This window comes from Anabrus simplex, chromosome 2 (assembly GCF_040414725.1).
Source record: "Anabrus simplex isolate iqAnaSimp1 chromosome 2, ASM4041472v1, whole genome shotgun sequence".
Lineage (NCBI taxonomy): Eukaryota > Metazoa > Arthropoda > Insecta > Orthoptera > Tettigoniidae > Anabrus > Anabrus simplex.
In genome coordinates this window covers 132,389,341-132,410,835 of record NC_090266.1, presented here as the reverse complement: position 1 = coordinate 132,410,835, position 21,495 = coordinate 132,389,341, and the positions used below count along the sequence as shown (strand labels likewise).

The 21,495-nt window shown below is 36.7% G+C and overlaps 1 protein-coding gene across 4 annotated transcripts in view; it reads right to left on the bottom strand.

Moving 5' to 3' along the window:
• The window catches only part of LOC136862701 (DNA helicase MCM8), a 661,148-nt gene that overhangs the window by 403,072 nt on the left and 236,581 nt on the right, over positions 1–21,495 (bottom strand). For all 4 annotated transcript variants that reach the window (XM_067138906.2, XM_067138907.2, XM_067138908.2 and 1 more), the window contains exon 6: positions 19,259–19,515. In XM_067138906.2, the coding sequence (XP_066995007.2) occupies positions 19,259–19,515 (257 nt within the window). The remainder of the gene's footprint in view (positions 1–19,258; positions 19,516–21,495) is intronic.

The following is a 21,495-nucleotide window of genomic DNA, read 5'->3' as shown; positions in this document are numbered from 1 at the left end:
TTATACAATTATTCCAATATTATTCCAGAAGACTCGCCTTCTTTAAATATCAAATATAGGATCATTATTTAATACAATATCATTGTCTTCCTAATACGTCTTTCAATATTTCCTTTAAATTCTGCTACTCCAAAACGCTCCTCCTTAAGACGTGTGAATTGCAATTTTGTCAACCTTCAAACTCAGTTTTTCATACAACAAAATTGTTCATAAAAACAAATGTTCATTAAAATTGTTACATTTATAATATTGGTCCGCGTTTCATATCTTATGCTAAGTTTGCTACTTTGTAACTTCTCTTCCATATGTTTTTGACATTTGAGGAAATAAGCTCCGAGATAACATCTCTTCTGATTAGGAAGATGTATAAAGGAACACTTCACCATCTCTTTATCTTCATGATGTATGCAATCGATTTATTTTCTTCAACGCCTTCCTGATCATTTAACCTATAACGTTAAGTCATGGCCTCCACCGCGTTATTGCTGGACCTGAATATCATATGGTAGACTTGCTTCTTCTTGCTGTTGAAAATGAAAACTTTACTTGCTAGTCTCTGCTCATATATTAAATAACATTTTTCATGATTGTAAACATCTGATGACCACGGGGTTCTGAGCTTATGAATCTCCGTCTTTATTTTATCTCCATCCAATTTCTTGCTTGAATGAGTGAGTTATTCCGGTTATTATACACAGTTAGACGTATGACAACTTGATCTGTGGCTGCTGGACATATTTTAGGAGTAATTCCCGTTAATCTTTTCCTTAGCATGACCTTCAATGGCTCAATGACTGACTCACAAGCCATTGAATGGTTATATTTAAAATTCGTTATATAGTCCAGTCTGTGTGCATCCACGATAAGTGAATTTGTGCTGTTTTCAGCTGTCTATATGGGTGACACTTGTTCACTTTATACTAAGTGGTTCCAGGGAAGTTTCATTTAATCATGTAGGATCTTGATATAAATAGAGATGAATTCCCACTTCAATTTAAACCTGAAGAAGAAATTAGCCAAGTTAGATGTTGGAAGCAATGTATGGAAGTTACTAGAATCATTAGAATCATAAATGATGATTGACTCACCTTGAACAGCATGTTGAACGTGTTTGTTACACAGGCGGAGCCTACGATGTGTGTGTGATAGCTAAGGTAGGCAGCGGAAAAGGAGGCGGGGCATCTGCGAGGGAATGGAACTATGGCAGGGCGGAAGGATGGGGTAGTGGGGGTAATTCACGGGAGTGTGTGTTACGGATTACCTTGAAAATTGAACTGTTTTTTGATAGTTTGGTATTTTTAAGCCAATTGATTAAAAGATCGAAAAGGATATTGGGTTTCTTGTACATTTTGTTTATATTATAATTGGGGTTGAAGTATTGATCACAATGGCTCAGGCGGCAGCGTGTTGGCTTCTCACCGCTGGATACCGTGGTTCAAATCCCGGTCACTCCATGTGAGATTTGTGCTGGACAAAGCGGAGGCGGGACAGGTTTTTCTCCAGGTACTCCGGTTTCACCTGTCATCTTTCATTCCAGAAACACTCACCATTCTCATTTCATAGCATCTATAAGTCATTAATAAATCACTTTGGGAGTTGCGACCCCATTGTACTAACAGCCTATATCTGATACATTCATTTCATCCCTGACCCGGTCAATGACTGGAAAACAGGTTGTAGGTTTTCATTTTCTAATGTAACAACTTTCAATAATATTCATGATGGGTCCCTTATTTGCTGTTTGAAGAACTTCCATATCTTGTTCGATATCGGTAAATTTGTGATTAGTGTAATGCAAATGTTGACCCATGGCGGAAAACTTATTGTGCCTCATCGCGTTGACATGTTCTGAATATCTAATCATAAAGTTATGTCCTGTTTGACCCACATAAGAGCTGCCGCATTCATTACATTTTAATCTGCATATTCCAGATTTGGAGTAAATATTGGGGGTATTGATTGATGCAGAGTTGTGTAAAATTTCGGAGGTTCTATTGTTAGTTTTGAAAAAATTCTTACATTGTGTTTCCAGAAAAGGTTGGTGATTTTGTGGACGTCGTCATTGTAAGTGAAGGTGGTTAAAATAGGAGCCTTTTCTTTTTCTTTTATAAGTTTGGTTTTTGGCCGGTGCCTATATTTGTTGATTATTTGTTCTATAAATGACCTGTTGTACCCACTGAACTTGGCAATTGTCCTTATGGTGTTAAGTTCATTATTAAGATCTTTCTTTGTCATGGGTATGGCAAAAGCTCGATAGACCCTGCTATTATATGCTGCACGTTCGTGCATTAGGGGATGTATGGAATCTTTGTGGATCGTGTTAGCAGTTTGTGTACGTTTCCTGTAGATTTCATAAGACTAGAGATATTTCCAATAATGGTTATTTCTAGAAAATTGATTGTTTTATTGACTTCTGACTCTAGTGTGAATTTAATGTATGGGTCAATACTATTCAAGCCTTGAAGAGTGGAGCCTGCTTTCTTGATTAACTCATCCATAATGACGAATGTGTCGTCCACATATCTAGCCCATATGAGAATATTTGGAAAGTTGTTATTGTTGATTTTTGTGTGTTCTAAGTTATCTAAATGGATATTAGTCAAAATTTCTGAAGAAGTTGATCCCATCGCCAGTCCATTCTGTTGATAGATAATTTTGTCAAAAACAAAGAAGTTATTGTTGATGACTAGTTTTAGAAGCTGAATGAAATCTTGTATTTCTAGTTTACTGAGAGAACTGTATTTACTTAGATTATTTTCAATGATTTTTGGAAGTTCAGAAATTGGTACGCTCGCATACATATTTTCTATGTCAAAGGAGTGGAGGGAATGGTTAGGTTGTAGGTTAAATACCTTTAATTTCTCAATCAGTTTGAAGTGTTTTTTATGGATTTATTGGAGAGAAAGTGATCATTTTTGGTTAGGAAACTTTGAATGAACTGGGATGCTTTGTAGAGTCGACTGGGTCTATAGTTGATAATGGGTCGGATAGGAATATTAGGTTTGTGAATTTATGGAAGGGCTTTAACTGTAGGAAGGTCTGAATTCATGGTTACTGGTTTAGATTTTTCATGGTCTGTAAAAAGAAATGGTAAGTCCTTTAAAGTTTGTTTTAGTTGTTTCTGGATTTTTTGGATAGGGTCTTTCTTGATTATTTTAAATGTGTTGTTATTGAAAAATTCTTTAGTTTTGGATACATAATCAGTTTTATCTGCCTTTGTAATTCTTAAGTCATTATGTTTTATTTTCTTTTTAAGTTCTATGATTTGTTTGTGTTCAGAGATAAAATTGTCATCATTAGAGTTAGTGGAAATGGTTTTTCTGCTTACATTTTTAGCTATGCCCATCTCATCTAGTTTTCTTTTCATTTCAAAAATAATTTCGTCTTGTTTCTCTAAAGGCATTTTATTTATTGTGGCTTCTGATTCTATAATCATGTTAGTTATTATATTTATTTTATTCATGTTAGGCCAGTTTTGGTTCGGGCCTTTTGATAGGATGGCGATTTCCGTCAATTACCCCCACTACCCCATCCTTCCGCCCCGCCTTAGTTTCATTCCCCCACAGATGCCCCACCTCCTTCTTTCCCCTCGCCTCCTTTACCGCTGCCTACCTTAGCTATCACACACACATCGTAGGCTCCGCCTGTGTAACAAACACATTCAACATGCTGTTCAAGGTGAGTCAATCATCATTTATGATTCTAATGATTCTAGTAACTTCCATACATTGCTTCCAACGTCTAACTTGGCTAATTTCTTCTTCAGGTTTAAATTGAACTGGGAATTCATCTCTATTTATATCATGGTCTTACATGATCAAATTAAACTTCCCTGGAACCACCTAGTATGAAGTGAACAAGTATCACCCATATAGACAGCAAAAAACAGCACAAATTCACTTATCCCAGATGTACACAGACTGGACTATGTAACGAAATGCCCAAATTTTAAGAATTTTATATTACAGCAATCAACTGTAACATAATGTATCATTACAGAAATGTATTTTTGAATGTGTTAAAATGTGTTTTAAATATTTTAGGCATATGTATATAGTTGTTTAATTTGTACTTACGGCTGATGATGGCACATAGATGCTGAAACTAGTACCATTTGACATGTGATTCAATCACAATAAAATGTCAATGTATTGAATAGGTGGACCTTTAAAGAATTTTAATTTACTGCAATCCCGCTTCAATACGGAACCCAATGAAATTCATAACTATAAGTGAAACGGCCTACCAGGCAAAGAGAAAGGCCTATCAATATATGGGCCTAAAAAAATTGTTAAAGTTGTCCAGTTAGGCAAAGATATAAATTTCCTGAAGCAATGTATTACACATGATTTAACACCTAATTTTTTGAAAGGAACAATTAAAACACATCGTTATGCACCACATTTGATCAAAACTCAGCAAAATACCAACAAAATTTGGCTGAAAAACCAAATTTGTTTTTTACATAAGAAAAAAATCCTTCTTTAATAACAAATTGTATGAAACTCGCCTTGAAGCAGCTCATAGGCTTTTTTAAATTTTTTTTATTTTTTTAATTCATTTCAATATAGGCACCTGAGCCAAGGCTCTTCTTGGTGCAATACAAATAAATTACAATGGCAGCTATATTCACAATGTAATTACAAAATAAAATACAGTAAGTATATAATTTAACATGATGTAATAGATAAGATAGGACAAAGCTTCCTTACCAAAATTACCATACTACTTCAAGTATTTAGTTACATTACTCTTGAAGATAGATAAAGTTGGTAACATTTTTATACTTTTTGGAAGCGAGTTATACATAGTTATAGAAAAATGCCAAAGAGAATTTTGACCATAACTAGTGGAATGAATCTGATTGTAGTGAATATTATGAATAATTCTTGTTTCATAATTATGAATCTGTGAATTAGTAATTACTGATGTGTTTGAGTGGACCAATTTGTTTTGAATTTTATAGATCATAATTATAGAAGCCTTTATGCGGAGGTTTGGAAGTGATAATATATTACAATGTTTATACAGATCATTAGTCTGTGTCAGAATGGGCAGTTTGAAAATTATTTTTAGTGCTCTCTTCCTAAGGACCTCTACCTTTTCAAATAATTCTTTATTACAGCATGCCCACATATGTATCATATAAGAGATGTGGCTTTCAATAAGAGCATAGTAAATACCCTTCAACAACCCACGAGAGAACTTATATCGCAATCTACTGAGGATACCAATCACAGGGATAATTTTATTACAAATGGTCTCCACGTGATTACTCCACGACAGATTTTCATCTATAATCAGTCCTAAGAATTTAGTACTGTGTACTTTCATTACTCTGTGATTGAAGAAAAGCAGATTTTTATCCAAATTTAATACATATAAAGGTTTGTGAAAATTTATGTAGTTTGTTTTTGTTAGATTTATCGTTAATCGGTTGGAATTAAGCCATGTTTCAAGTAATCGAATATCCTGCTGCATATTTTGTTCAAGTTCCTGATTGCTAGAGCCTGTATAAAAAATATTGGTGTCATCAGCAAAGATGGATAGTCTTCCATTTAATTTAAGGTGACCAATATCATTAATGAAGATAAGAAACAATAAAGGCCCCAGCACAGGACCCTGAGGCACACCATGGATATCACCTTTACATTACTCTGAGTATTATTACATGTAACAAACTGCTCGCTATTAGAGAGGTAATCAACAAACCAATCCAATGCAATACCTCTAATGCCTGCTACTTCTAATTTATGTAATAGAATTTTATGATCAACTGTGTCAAAAGCCTTTTTAAGATCTATAAATAAGCCAGCTGCTAACATACCTGAGTCTAAAGCTTGTTGTAGTTTAATAACAATATCCTCAATAGCATTACTGGTACTCGAGTGAGATAGGAAACCATACTGAAATTGATAAAAATATTTATTATTTAACAAAAAATCTAATAATCTTTTTCTAACCACTTGTTCTAAAATCTTAGATAAAGGAGGTAGTACCGAGATTGGTCTGTAATTACTTACATTAAATTTATCCATACCTTTATAGATTGATACAACTCTGGCGATTTTAAGTTTGGCTGGTACTTTACCCTCTGATAGAGATTTGTTAACTAATTTTGTGATGTGAGGTATAAGAAATTTAGAGAGTCTCTTTATAAGAGTATTACTAATACCAAAACAGTCAACACTAGAACTGTTTTTAAGATTATTAATTATTTGTTCAATTTCATTTTCATTAGTACGGGTTAAAAACAAGGTATTAGATGGGCCAGGTTCAAGGTGAGGGTGTTTACACTGAGGAATGTTCTTAGCTAAAGACAGACCCATATCAGTGAAATAGTCATTAAATATAGTTGAAATTTGACTAGAGTCAGTCACCAACTTATCATTTACTTTCAACTGTATTTCTTCATTGTTACAGTTATTAGTTGTTAAAATATTATTAATAACTTTCCACTGATTATTTGTGCTGTTTAACCTATTGATATAATAATTATTTTCTAGATCTCTTTTCATTCTAGTAACCCTGTTGTGTATGTCTTTATAGTCTTGTATTAACTGCTGTGAAATATAGCCACATCCCATACTAAATCTCATCTGTTGTCTTTTAATTTTATAATATACATTATTTTTTTGTTTGATTAAATTTAACAGCTCTGAAGTAAACCATGGGCAAGAGGGTCTAACTTTCTTATTTAGATTAGGACTTTCATTTTTAACTAAAGCAGTACTTTCTTTAAAATATGTCATTAATTTATCTGTTATGATATCCGAGCCATCCTCTTCATTTATAGTTAATGGCGTTTGAGACATGTATTTTTCCATAGATGGGACATGGTATTTTGTAGGTTGCATTACATAATTTCTTTGTGTATTCATTTTGGGTGTAATATTAATATCCAAGATTAATAAATTGTGATCACTCAGATCATTTATTATGTTATATATTTTGTATTTGCAGACTCTGTTTACGTAAAAATAGTCTATAAGTGTACTAGTTGTCAATGAAATTCTAGTAGGAAAGAGAGTGTTACATGAACTCTGATTATAACACCCACACAGATTCTGAAGCTCAGCAGATATATGACTGTGTTCTAATTTATTTATATTAAAGTCACCAACAGTAATACAAAATGTTTTGCCACCTTTATTCCAAATATCCTCTAAACATTTTAGAAAACCTTTCGAAAATTTAGTACGAGGGTTATATACTGCTACTAAGTGAATGTCATTCACAAAACCCTTTATCTCAATTAATAATATACTATATGAACTAGCATTACTGTTAATAGATAATAATAAATTAGCCTTATACGGTTCCTTTATATAAATGGCAATTCCACCACCCCTATTATGTGATCTAGAGCAAAAGAGACCATCATATCCATTCAGATTGAAATATTTTTCTTCCTCAGGAGAAACCCATGTTTCAACAATTACAATGATTTCAGGATATTGTGCTTCCTGTACTGTATAAAGTAAATTACTCCACTTATTACGAATACTTTGGGAGTTGATATATAGAATTCTAGTTCCATCTTTGCTAGTAAGCTCCTGTAGTTCACTTAGTTGGAATTCAGAACCTTCCATAAAAATAACATGGATTATTCATCTACCTACAAGTAAATAGCCTACCTAAGTCCTAAGGGGAAGAGAGAGCTAAGACATCATCTATGTTTCTGATATGTATAATGCTAGAAGTATCATTTCTCCTTACAAAAATTCTCCCTTCCCTTGACCACGCATACTTGAAGCCTTTTGCTCTAAGGTCTTTAGCTCTCTTAAGAAGACCTTTAGATTTAGCTGTTAGGTGGTCATTGATGTAAATAGTATGGCTAGTGGCATTAATATTAAGTGCAGTGGATGAAAGTTGCCTAACATTTTTCTTTGCAACCATAAGTTCATGCTTCTTCCATCTATTCATGAACTTAACCACAATAGGTCTAGGCAGAGATTTATTGGATGTCGGAGTTCTATGAGCAATGTCAATGTCTGTTTTATTGATCACACAACCAACTGCTGACCCAATATCCGTGACTAATTTGTATACATCTTCACTTTGTAGTTCTGGTATACCATGAATTTCCACGTTATTACGTCGCGAGTATTGATTGAGTTGATCAATCTCGTCACAAGATCTGGATTTCATAGTTTCCAGTTCTAATTGCAGTTCTTTTATTTTTGTATCTTTTTCATTCACTACCTTTCTAAGATCTTCAATAATCTTCGTATTGAAGTCGATGCTGTCCTTAAGCCTATCAATTACTTTATCGATTAGTCGCTCAAGGATACAACAGAAGAACGTAGAAGAACTCAGTATTTCATGAACAGTTGATTCAAGATTGTCAAGTCCACTTTCAGCAACTCGGATGTTAGTTTCGTCCACTTCGAGACACTTTAACTGACCCTGGGTATCCATCATGCTCTTGTTCTTGTTCTTATTCTTTTGCTTTTGCTTATTCCGCGACATAACCTACAATTACACTATCACCAAGTGAGAATACGAAATTATATAATTACACAGCACTTTAAGGTTAGCCAGCAGTACGTGATTTTTCCTTTCAATAGTCACTCGGAAATGAACATTACTATACGTAGGAAAACTTCAAATTCCTTTAATAACCCGCCACAAACACTATTATAAGAGACAAACATACATCACACAATATTTAGAGCCGCCATTCCCACCGAAGGCTTTCTAGAGCACAATGGAACATATTTCAAAATCAGATTTTACAACAAATTGTTTGATATTCTTTCACAAGAACAGCTTGCTTTAGATAGAAAAATAAACACTTTAAAAAAGAATAAGCATAAGTTTTCACTTGAAAATCAACCCAAAGAAACCAATTTGACAAAAAACATAATTGAAAAATTTCATTCCCCTGTGGTTAACCTTTCCAATGTAAACCTTAATAAGGAAGAAATTGCCACCCTATCAAAAGGCCCTAACCAGAACTGGCCTAACATGAATAAAATAAATAAAATGACTAACATGATTATTGAATCAGAAGCCACAATAAATAAAATGCCTTTAGAGAAACAAGATGAAATTAGGTTTGAAATAAAAAGAAAACTAGATAAGATGGGCACAGCTAAAAACGTAAGCAGAAAAACAATTTCCACTAACTCTAATGACGACAATTTTATCTCTGAACACAAACAAATCATAGAATTTAAAAGAAATGACTTAATAATCATAAAGGCAGATAAAACTGATTATGTATCCAAAACTAAAGATTTTTTCAATAACAACACATTTAAAATAATCAAGAAAGACCCTACCCAAAAAGTCCACAAACAACTAAAACAAACTTTAAAGAGCTTATCACTTCCTTTTACAGACCATGAAAAATCTAAACTAGTAACCATGAATCCAGGCCTTCCTACAGTTCAAGCCCTCCCAAAAATTCACAAACCTAATATTCCTATCCGACCCATTATCAACAATAGACCCTGTCCATTCTACAAAGCAACCCAATTCATTCAAAGTTTCCTAACCAAAAATGATCACTTTTTCTCCAATAAATCCATTAAAAACACTTCAAACTGATTGAGAAATTAAAGGCATTTAACCTACAACCTAACCATTCCCTCCACTCCTTTGACATAGAAAATATGTATGCGAGCATACCAACTTCTGAACTTCCAAAAATCATTGAAACCGAGCTCGATAGGTGCAGTCGCTTAGAGGAGAACACAACACAAAAATCAAGTTGCCTCAGAATCAAAGAATGTATCAGTGTTCAACTATAAATTTGCTTTTGCTGTGCGCCGCTCCGCAGGCCGGTGAACTAAGGAAATACGAGTAACTGTGACGTCACTGCCCTGTAAGCGCTGAGCAAGCCATCCAGTTGATTATTACAGTACGCGCTCAGCCGCTCTTCCGTTTACTTGAAGTGTTGTTTATTATTATAGCACGGTGGCTGTTTGTCGAAATGCCTTCCTGTAGTGTGTACGGCTGTAACAACACAACGAGTAGAAACCGAAAGTGTAGAGAGAAAGAAATACATTTCCATAGGTTTCCAAATCGAAGTAAGTCGCCTCGAAGATTTAGCAATTGGGTACAATTTTGCAAGAGGAAACACTTTTCTCCCGGTAAGGGAGCTACTGTGCGCTCAGTGCATTTTAAAAATACAGACTATGATGAATCGCAACTTTTGAAAATGACGGTGATGCCTACAGAAAAGCTACAAGGTCCGAAATTGAAGCCAGGATCTGTTCCTTCAATAAGATGTCTGGCGTTGTCAGATGGAGATACTTCTCAGGCAGGAATGCTAATTCATACGGAAGCCGCTTCACAAAATACACTGTGGGAGTAGTTGTCAGAAACTAAAAAGAGCAGGACGGAAAGGTATGAGGCTAAAAGACGAAGGGAGTTTGTTGACACAGTATTAAACGAAAGCGATAACGATAATGATGTACACGACGTTCAGAATGATATGAGTGAAAATATTTCACCAGACAGACACGAATGTAGTGTAGAAGTACAGTGTGAGTTAGGAAGTGAAATAGCTAGAAAATACGTTGACGTTGCAACTTTCGGTACAGCGTTGAACAGTGACGTAATGGGAGAACAGTTGAATGACAGTTTCTATGAACCAGATGAAAGGACAGTGAAAGTTATATTAGTGATACTGATAACGAACACACTCAGGACGATGTACATATTACAGGTTCATATTTCTTTGCAGCGGGGACAAGTTTGCTCACACTCTTTGAAATTTGTTACAATTGTAAAAGTAAAGTGAAAAACATCTCACATTACATTAAAGGGACTATGTTGTGTGTAAAATCACTTTGCTATTGTGGTAATAAAGTCTGTTGGTATTCTCAACCTATGGAAGGAAAGAAACCGGAAGCAAATGTCCTAATATCATCAGCATTACTGTTGTCGGGTATTCTGTTTGAACCTTTTTGGTCATTCTGCAAGTCCATTAACTTACATATGATGTCACGAACTGTATATGATAGAATTATTCATAGAGTAACTCGTCCGATAGTGGAGGGTGCTTGGGATTAAGAAAGGACTAATGTTATTGATTGCTTGAAAAGCAGTGCCAAACCCGTTTGGTTAGCCGGAGATGGCCAGTACGATTCTCCCGGCTTTTCAGTCAAATATTTAGTGTATTCACCAATGGATATAAATACAGGCTGCATAGCTCATTTGGAACTTGTTCAGAGAGTGATGGTGAAATGTGATCTTGAAAGGGCTGCGTGTGAAATTGCGATGAGGAAGATTGTACAGGAAGAAAACTGTAATATAAAACTCTTCCTTTCTGATAGACACAAAGGAGTAAGGTATTTACTGAGAATGCAGTATCCTGATATTGAACATGAATTTAATGTTTGGCACGTATCAAAAAGTCTAATGAAAAAGATGAAAGCTCTCGATAAAAATCATCCAGAAGTTCAAGTGTGGAAGGCCATTATAATCAATCATTTATGGTGGGCAGCACAAACATGTAATGGAAACAGTTCTGTGTTAATCGATAAATTTTTGTCAGTTTTGCACCATGTAAAAAATGAGCATAAGTGGTTAGAAAACGGAGAATGGAAATCTTGTGAGCACGATACATTAATGGAGGAGGAAGAGAGAAAGAAAATGTGGATTAAAGGAAATTCAAGTTCATATGAAGCCTTGAAGAAAATAGTTTTAGACAAATCTTTTTTAAAAGATGTGGAACATAAAACACTACGTTCACACCAGAAGCCTAGAAAGTTATCACAACCTTAGTTTGAAATACGCTCCTAAAAGAGTTCATTTCTCATGCAGAGACTTAAAGCTCAGGTCAGTGATTGCTGCATTGGACTATAATTGGAACATCAATAAATTGAAAGCTGGTATCAAAACTCAGTACTCAAAATCAACAGGAGCCTGGGTGATAAAACAGAAATACGAGGCGTCAAGCGATGGATGGAAGAAGGCAATAATGAACAAAATAAATCTCTTGCAAACTACCGGTAACTATAGTAGAGCCTCACCTGAAGATCAAGCAATGGATCTGTCACTGCCTAAAAACATCACTCCAATACCTCGACCTTCCAATGACGACCTGATCAAGAAGCACTTCTCACGATTTCAATCGCAACAATAAATGAGGTGCCGTACTTCATGTCAAAATAATACATTATCTATATTTATCCTACAAACAAGCTTAGGAAACTCTTACATAATTCTACTGTTTTAATTTCATTTTTTCATTTACAGCTTGAAGCCCACATAGGTGCCATTGGGTTCCGGAAATGTGTTCCTCATGGTGTTGACAACACATGATGGTATGACAACTCTGTTCTTTTTACCAATTGCAGTCCATGAATTTACGCACGAAGTGAACTGTTTGTAACAAATAAAACGCCAAGTTCTATTTGATGGATTTAAAGCTGTCAGTAAATGTTTCTTTGCCATGTTCTTTGTTTTTAAGCTCATGTTATGCCTTGTCATTGTCAATACTTCATGGTCTAAAATAAGCCTTGTAAACGAGGGATTTCTTGTTATACACATAAATTTCTCATATTTCACTGCTTTTACATTGTCTAATTCACAACAGCATACACTTTCTTCATCCGTATCCATGATGGTACACTCATTACATTTACACCAAATTCGCGCGCCGGCACGGCCTCTAGTGTTTAGCATATCCATGTCAAGTCGCTATCTGAATGGGCATCAGCAAACATCGTTCGTTCTGGCTCATACTGATACGGACGAATGATATTTACTCCATTATACATAAAAATAAGCCCACTAACACTGGCAACAGAAGAACACGGCGGTAGCAGATGGAGTGCGGGAAAAGACTGTGCGAGTTTACTCCCAGCGGCAAGGCTGCCAGGTAGACTCTACAGTGCAGTGACGTCACAACCAGTTACTACTTCCGCACATAACTTCAGAATGGTTGGACACAGAGGCACCGGATTAACAGCATTGTTATTACATTCCGATAATACATATTTAGCAATGAATAACAAAATATGTGTTTTTGTGTTGTGTTCTCCTTTAAGTGCGGCCAGTATCCAGTAATCGGGAGATAGTGGGTTCGAGCCCCACTGTCGGCAGCCCTAAAGATGGTTTTCCGTGGTTTCCCATTTTCACACCTGTGCCTTAATTAAGGCCACGGGCGCTTCCTTCCTCTTCCTAGACCTTTCCTATCCCATCGTCACCATAAAACATATCTGTGATGGTGCGACGTAAAGCAAATAGCAAAAAAATATATATATATATATATAATTGAAAATAATCTAAGTAAATACAGTTCTCTCAGTAAACTAGAAATACAAGATTTCATTCAGCTTCTAAAACTAGTCATCAACAATAACTTCTTTGTTTTCGACAAAATTATCTATCAACAGAATGGACTGGCGATGGGATCAACTTCTTCAGAAATTTTGACTAATATCCATTTAGATAACTTAGAACACACAAAAATCAACAATAACAACTTTCCAAATATTCTCATATGGGCTAGATATGTGGACGACACATTCGTCATTATGGATGAGTTAATCAAGAAAGTGGGCTCCACTCTTCAAGGCTTGAATAGTATTGACCCATACATTAAATTCACACTAGAGTCAGAAGTCAATAAAACAACCAATTTTCTAGAAACAACCATTAACGGAAATAACTCTAGTCTGTCTTATGAAACCTACAGGAAACGTACACAAACTGCTAACACGATCCACAAAGATTCCATACATCCCCTAATGCATAAACGTGCAGCATATAATAGCATGGTTTATCGAGCTTTTGCCATAACCATGACAAAGAAAGATCTTAAAAATGAACTTAACACCGTAAGGGCAATTGCCAAGTTCAGTGGGTACAACAGGTCATTTATAGAACAAATAATCAACAAATATAGGCACCGGCCAAAAACCAAACTTATAAAAGAAAAAGAAAAGGCTCCTATTTCAACCACCTTCACTTACAATGACGACGCCCACAAAATCACCAACCTTTTCCGGAAACACAATGTAAGAATTTTTTCAAAAGTAACAATAGAACCTCCGAAATTTTAAACAACTCTGCATCAATCAATACCCCCAATATTTACTCCAAATCTGGAATATGCAGACTAAAATGTAATGAATGCGGCAGCTCTTACGTGGGTCAAATAGGACGTAACTTTATGATTAGATATTCAGAACATGTCAACGCGATGAGGCACAATAAGTTTCCGCCATGGATCAACATATGCATGACACTAATCACAAGTTTACTGACATCGAACAAGATATGGAATGCAAGTATGAACTATGCAACGAATTGCCGGAATTTTAAGAATTTTATATTACAGCAATCAATTGTAACATAATTTTAACTTATATCGTTTATCATTACAGAAATGTATTTTATTGCGAGAATTTGTAAAAATGTGTTTTAGATGTTTTAGTCATATGTATATAATTGTTTAATTTGTACTTACAACTGATAATGGCACACAGATGCTGAAACTAGTACGATTTGACATGTGATTCAATCCCAATAAAATGTCATGGTATATGAAGAGGTGGACGTTGAAAGCATTTTAATAAACTGTAATCTCACTTCAATACAGAACCCAATGAAATTCAAAACTATAAGTAAAAGAAAAAAGCAAGACTCATCACTTCAAATTATGTTTTAGTACATTACACTATTCAGAATTTCCTGTACTATTGGGGAATGACACCATTCTAAGAGCAGATATCAACTTCTGAAAGTCACATCATGGTTTTGCAGTTGTCTAGTAAGGTGCTTTTACTATTACGTTGCACAGAGAGTGGATGTGTTTGATCAAATGATCCTTTCAGCTAGAATCTCTTTCAACAACTTGAGTCTCCACAGCACCTGGTTCCTCTTGAACACACCTTTTGTAACATACCTCACAGTCTAGTCAGAACAGCAAAAAAACTGGCAATTTTACAAATGAACATTCTGCTTCTAGATGATTGGTGATCCAGTCTTCTCCATTCACCCATACAGACTTCAAATGTATTAATGAAGTATTCTTAGTAGAAATGGTCCTCAACATTGTAAATGAAGATGAACAACAAACACATGAGGATCTTTATACAGACTACACTGGTAGTGATTACAGAAAGTTAGGGTGAATCCAGTTAAGATTTGTATTCTTAAAAATATATTCCACTTGCTGTAGTTAGATTGCAATGCAGATTTTAAAAGATTACAATTTAACTTTGATGACTGTCAATTCACAAATTAATTTTTATTCATTAATAATTGCACCCATAATTTTAATTTAATTGTTCATCAGTTTCAACTCATAAGTGTGACAACAAAGGAGTGTTATTAAGAATGCTAATGTATTTTCAACACTGCATCACAATTTATTATTATTAGTCTTGGTTTATGATTTTAAATTACTTAAATGAAACAGTAGTGCTATACAGTATATGTGAATTAAGAACAGTGTTTAAACAAATCTAAATTACACAAGTTCAATAAGTATAAAAATTTACCATTAACGTAAAGGAGGTTTTTTATGAATATTTTTTTAACGATCTGCTTTATGTCGCACCGACACAGACAGATAGGAGTGGGAAGAAAGCAGCTGTGACCTTAATTAAGGTATAGCACCAGTATTTGCCTGGTAAGAAAATGGGAAACCACAAAAAAACATCTTCAGGGTTGCCGACAGTGGGGTTCGAACCCATTATCTCCCTACTGCAAGCTCACAGCTGCATGACCCTAACCGCAATACTGACTCGTTCAGTAAAAAGGAGGATTCACTCACTATTGTAACTGTTTATGTCATTAAATATACACTTAAATCAAATCAATCACCGCTGGTTTACATTTAGGGCTGTCGTCCAGGTGGCAAATTCCGTATCAGTTGTTTACCTGATTTACTTTGACTTAATTCCTGCTGTTCCTTGAGGAACATAGGGCATCAACAAAGCATCTCCATCTGATCTTGTTGCCAGCCAACCTCTTCACCTCTCTCCAGGTCTTACATTCTTCCAATGCCTCCATGTGTATAGATCTTTGCCACGTTTGTTTAGGCATTCCTCTCCTCCTGTTACCATGCAGGTTCCAATCCAGTGCCTCTCTCTCAATGGCTTCATTCCCTTTCCTACCCATTTCCATTTCCGCCGCTTTATGTGTATGGCCATCTCAGTTTCACCCGTCCTTCTCCATAGTTCATGATTGGAGATTACTTCCGGCCAGTAGTTGTTTAGAATCTTCCTTAAACAGCGGTTGACAAACGTCTGCAACTTGGAGGTAATCACTTCAGTCACTTTCCAGATCTCGGACCCATATAATACAACAGCCTTGACCTTACTTCGGAAAATGCGAAGTTTGGTTCTGATAGATATTTTGTTGTTCTTCCATACCGGATAGAGCAAAACCAAGGCACCATTTGCTTTCGGTATACGTTGAGAGACATCTTGTACTGCTCCTCCATCTTTGGTAACTATACTACCCAAGTAGGTGAAAGTATCCACATCCTCTATAGGTTCATCAATGAAGACAAATGGGTCTGGTTTGTTGGTGTTAGTCCTTAGGGCTTTGGTCTTCTTTGAGTTGATCGTTAGTCCCACCTTCTTTCCTTCTTTTACAAAGTCTTCAATCTTTGATTGCATTTCACCATGTGCCTCAGACAGGAGACACACATCGTCAGCAAAGTCTAGTTCCTCCAACCTACCAGCCAATCCCCACTGGATACCACATTTCACATTTCATGTTACGTTCCACATTACCGCATCAATCACCACCAGGAACATGGTTGGCAACAGAATAAACCTTGACGTACTCCTGAACGTACAGATCACTATCACTATCACTATCAACCATATTCAATCCTTTTTACGATGTGGCCTCTTTAAGTCCGAAGCAAGGTAGGTTTCCATGAGGTCTCTCCATCTGGGACGGTCTTGAGCGATGTTCTGCCAACTGATCCCATTAATCTTTCGGATGTCTTTATCCCATCTGTCTGGTGGTCTTCCCTTAGGTCTCAGATGATATTTTGGACTCCACTCAAGCACAAGTTTTGTCCATCTACCATCAGTTCTCCGAGCAACATGGCCTGCCCACTGCCATTTTAGGGTAAACACCCTATCTAAAATGCCACTGACCTTTGTGACTGACCTGATGTAATCTGCTCTCTTCCTGTCTTTCTTCGTGAAACCTAGCATAAACCGTTCCATAGCTCTTTGGGTTGTTCTGAGTTTTTGCTTAACAAACTCGCTCAATGTCCAGGTTTCACAATCGTAATTCAGTACAGGGAGAACACTCTGGTCAAAGACTATCTTCTTTAGGTGGATTGGCACGATGGATTTGAAGACTGAAGAATTTCTTCCGTAGGCTTGCCATCCTAGTTTGATATGTCGGAAAATTTCTGGTCTTAAGTCCCCTTTCACGTTTATAAGCTGCCCAAGATAGACAAACTCACTGACCTGTTGTAATGTGGAGTTTCCCACATGCAGCCTTCCGTACAGATATAGGCTCAGATACACGGCACTCATGAATGACTCTGCATGTATAATCACCATATGATTCCTGAATAAGATTGATAATTTGAGATGGCACTCCATACCGCTTCAATTTCTTCCACATAGCTTCTCTGTTGATCAAATCAAAAGGTTTTTCGAAGTCGATGAACACTGCATAGAGGCGAGATGACCACTCAGCACACTGCTCCAGAATTATCCTCAAGGTGTTTATTTGGTCTACACACGAGCGATTTGATCGAAATCCTGCCTGTTCCCATCGGAGCCTCAAGTTGATATACTCCTTAATTCCGTTCAGCAGAACCCTGGTGAAGACTTTGCTAGGGATTGAAAGAAGCGTAATGCCCCTCCAGTTGTTACAGTTTGATGTATCTCCCTTCTTTGGCAGCAACCCACATCTTCAATCTGTCGGCATTTCTCCATTAACCCATATCTTCTCAAATGGAGGCTGCAATACACATTGGCAGTGGTATCCATATCAGCCTTCATGACTTCTGCTGGAATACTGTGAACTCCTGCTGCCTTACCAATATGCAACTCTCTCAATGACCGCTTGATTTCCTCCAATGTTTGGAATGCAGACTTTAAACCTTGGGTCAGGCTGGGTTTCTTCTTCTTCTTCTTCTTATTATTATTATTATTCCTCCTCGCCTTCTCCCGCATCTACTTGCTCCTCCAGGGAGTGGTTTAAAACTACAGTAAAATTTTTCTGCCACCGCTTCAGTTGATCCTCATAGTCTGTTAGGAGGACACCATCTTTGTTTCTGACTGGAAGGTTTTTCTGCATCTGCTTCCTTGCCAGAACTCTGGTGATGGTCTAGAGTTCTACAAGATTTCCCAGTCTGGCTGCCTCCTCTGCTTGTTGAGATAGGTCATCTATCCATTTCCTTTGATCTCTCCTCGCACTTCTCTTTACTTCCTTATCCTTTGCAGCATATTTGGATTGTAATTCTGCCTTCCTTGCTCATGTCTTACATGCGTTCATTACTTCCTTTATCTCTTTCCTTTGATAATTTCCCATGTCTGGTCAGTCATCCAGTCTTTTTTCCTCCTGTCCTTAAAACCCAGGATATTTTCACTTACTTCAGTAAATACAGATCTAGTCTTCACCCATTTTTCTTCAATAGTTTCATCCTTCACCTCAGTGAGTGCTTGAAATCAATTCTTTAGTTCTATCCTGAATGCTTCTTTCACATTTCTGTCATCCCTTAGCTTTCCAACATCATATCGCTTCCTTGTCTGCTCTATCCTTCTCTTTTGTGCATGGGATAGGAAAGGCCTAGGAATTGGAAGGAAGCGGCTGTGGCATTAATTAAGGTACAGCCCCGGCATTTGCCTGGTGTGAAAATGGGAAACCACGGAAAACCATCTTCAGGGCTGCCGACAGTGGGGCTTGAACCCACTATCTCCCGATTACTGGATACTGGCCGCACTTAAGCTACTGCAGCTATCGAGCTCGGTGAAACAGAAGTTATCTGTCTGACGTACTTACTTCATGAATGGGGCGCACGTTATGAACATCTGACAATGAAATTTGTTGTTATCGAATGGTACAACTTGCCATTAGTGTAGACCAATTAGTCAGGAATTCTCCAAACAAGGGTCAGCTATGAAATTCTCATTATGATGCAGCATGCATATTTCCTATTGTTAGGATTAACACCACTCGATCCGATCAGAATTGCCTCATTTTGTGTAAATGTCACTTTTTCACTTCTTTAAGGTATTTATTACAAATTAAATCATGCAACAATCAGAAGGAAGCATTTAGAGAAATAGAAGGTTAGAGTTTAGTTTACCTGATCATCTGCTACCAATTCCTGGAGTCGAACTGATCGCCAATTTATAGTTTGAGTATAAGGTGATGAAAGAAGGGGAGAAAAACTCCTAGCTTTGCAGCCATCTGTCGTGCACTTCGTAGGTTCTGTGAAAATACCTTCTGGCTGTTTCACACATTGCATACCATGACATGTATTGCACTCAAAAGCCATCCAGGTACACAGTAATTTAATGTTTCCCACACGCATTATGGTGCCACGCACTGATACTAGTTTCCCTAAATAGGCAAATGAAAAGCAACAAAATAACAAACTAGAATACAATTATATTTTTAAAAACAAGCATTGATGAGCACTGATATCACCATAAATACTAATTAATGGATTGTAATTCCCACTTAGAAAACTGTTTAATGTTTACTTATACATCAGTAAGGTGGAAACACTAAAAGTGAAATCTCCTCTAACCCTCCACTCAAGCTTTCCTTTATTTAAAGTACATTTGGCAGGTCTCCAAGTAAATGCTGAATGAGAATTTCACAAATCTTTTTCTGAACGAATTCTTAATCTACATTGCATTTTAATTTATAACTAAACAGTTACTAAACTGATCCTAGTTTATTTTGTTATTTAAACAGGTGGCTGTATCTGATGGACTGCAAGGGTCACTTTGTCAGTTACACGTACATTTGTATTTTAAACACTACTGTTATAGTGCTGTATAGCAGCCCTACTCCTGGGATAGTTTTTAAATACTGGGGCATTCTCTCTCCAGAGATCAAAAAGCATGAAGGGTCCGAGTTCAGAGTGATAAGTGAACACCTCAAAGGTTTACTCACTGGAGAAGAAAGGCTTCACTGTGTGGTGAGTGAGAAAGAAAAGGCAAAATATTGATATCTGGGTAATATATATACTCCAGTGGAGCAGGTTTAAAAGCCATGTTAGGAGACAAGAGGCTGTGTGATAATCCAGCTGTAAAAGCAAATCACCACATCTGAATGGAATGCTGCCGAAATGAAGTTGTTCAAAGGCTAGGGCATCTTCCATAAGAAATCGTGTTGGCAAGGCCAGGCCAGCATGATAAATATATATATATTTTTTTTTGCTATGGGCTTTACGTCGCACCGACACAGATAGGTCTTATGGCGACGATGGGATAGGAAAGGCCTAGGAGTTGGAAGGAAGCGGCCGTGGCCTTAATTAAGGTACAGCCCCAGCATTTGCCTGGTGTGAAAATGGGAAACCACGGAAAACCATTTTCAGGGCTGCCGATAGTAGGATTCGAACCTACTATCTCCCGGATGCAAGCTCACAGCCGCGCGCCTCTACACGCACGGCCAACTCGCCCGGTATATGATAAATACAGAGTTAACATTGAATGCAAGGTGACAGTAAATAAGCTAGCCCCTATACCATATTTTGTGTCGTTCAATGTCTGCATTATATCTGGATGATATAATCGATGATTATGCTTGTTGTTTAAAGGGGCCTAACATCTAGCTCATTGGCCCCTAATGGTATGAGATGTAACAACAATTAAAATTTAAAATTTACCCACAGAACAGAATTTGAAAAGATGATGATGATGACAAAAATGATTATGAATCCTAAATAATCAGTGGACTTAATTTGTAATACCTTATTTCCTTATAAAATTATTTAAAAATACATTAAAATGTACTAGAACAGAATAAGGCATTACCTTCGAGATGCAATCATATATTTAATACAAATCAAACGTAAAAAACACATTTCAAATACAGAAAGACTAAAACAGGGCTAATAGAATAAAAACAGATTACAATAAAATACAAATTTTTCATCTCGCAAGTGATGAGGAAGGAGGAGGGGGAGGAGTAACACCTCGTAAAAAAACGAGGGTTCATCTGGCTCCGGATGATAGCACCCTGTAAGGGCCCCTGTCTGGGTTACAAACGAAGAAGGCGATCAACAGCTTTCACAGAAATAGAATACCCTCAATAACCTCAATGGTGTTGAAGGTGAAGAATAATCTATCCCCGACAGTTGAGCTACAATCCAGATACATCTGCTGGAAAGGAGCAACCCTAAGGCTTACAACTTTAGTGGTATCATGAGCTGACCCCGGTCGGCTCCCCCAACAACTCCCATTAACTCGCATGATGGAAACATTTCTTACGGAAACTACTCCAGGTGGCAGCCTCAAGAGGAAATCCACCACTGCTACAAGCAGTGCATTTGGGCCATCGGATTCTGGAGAGCCCAAACCACCATGCATA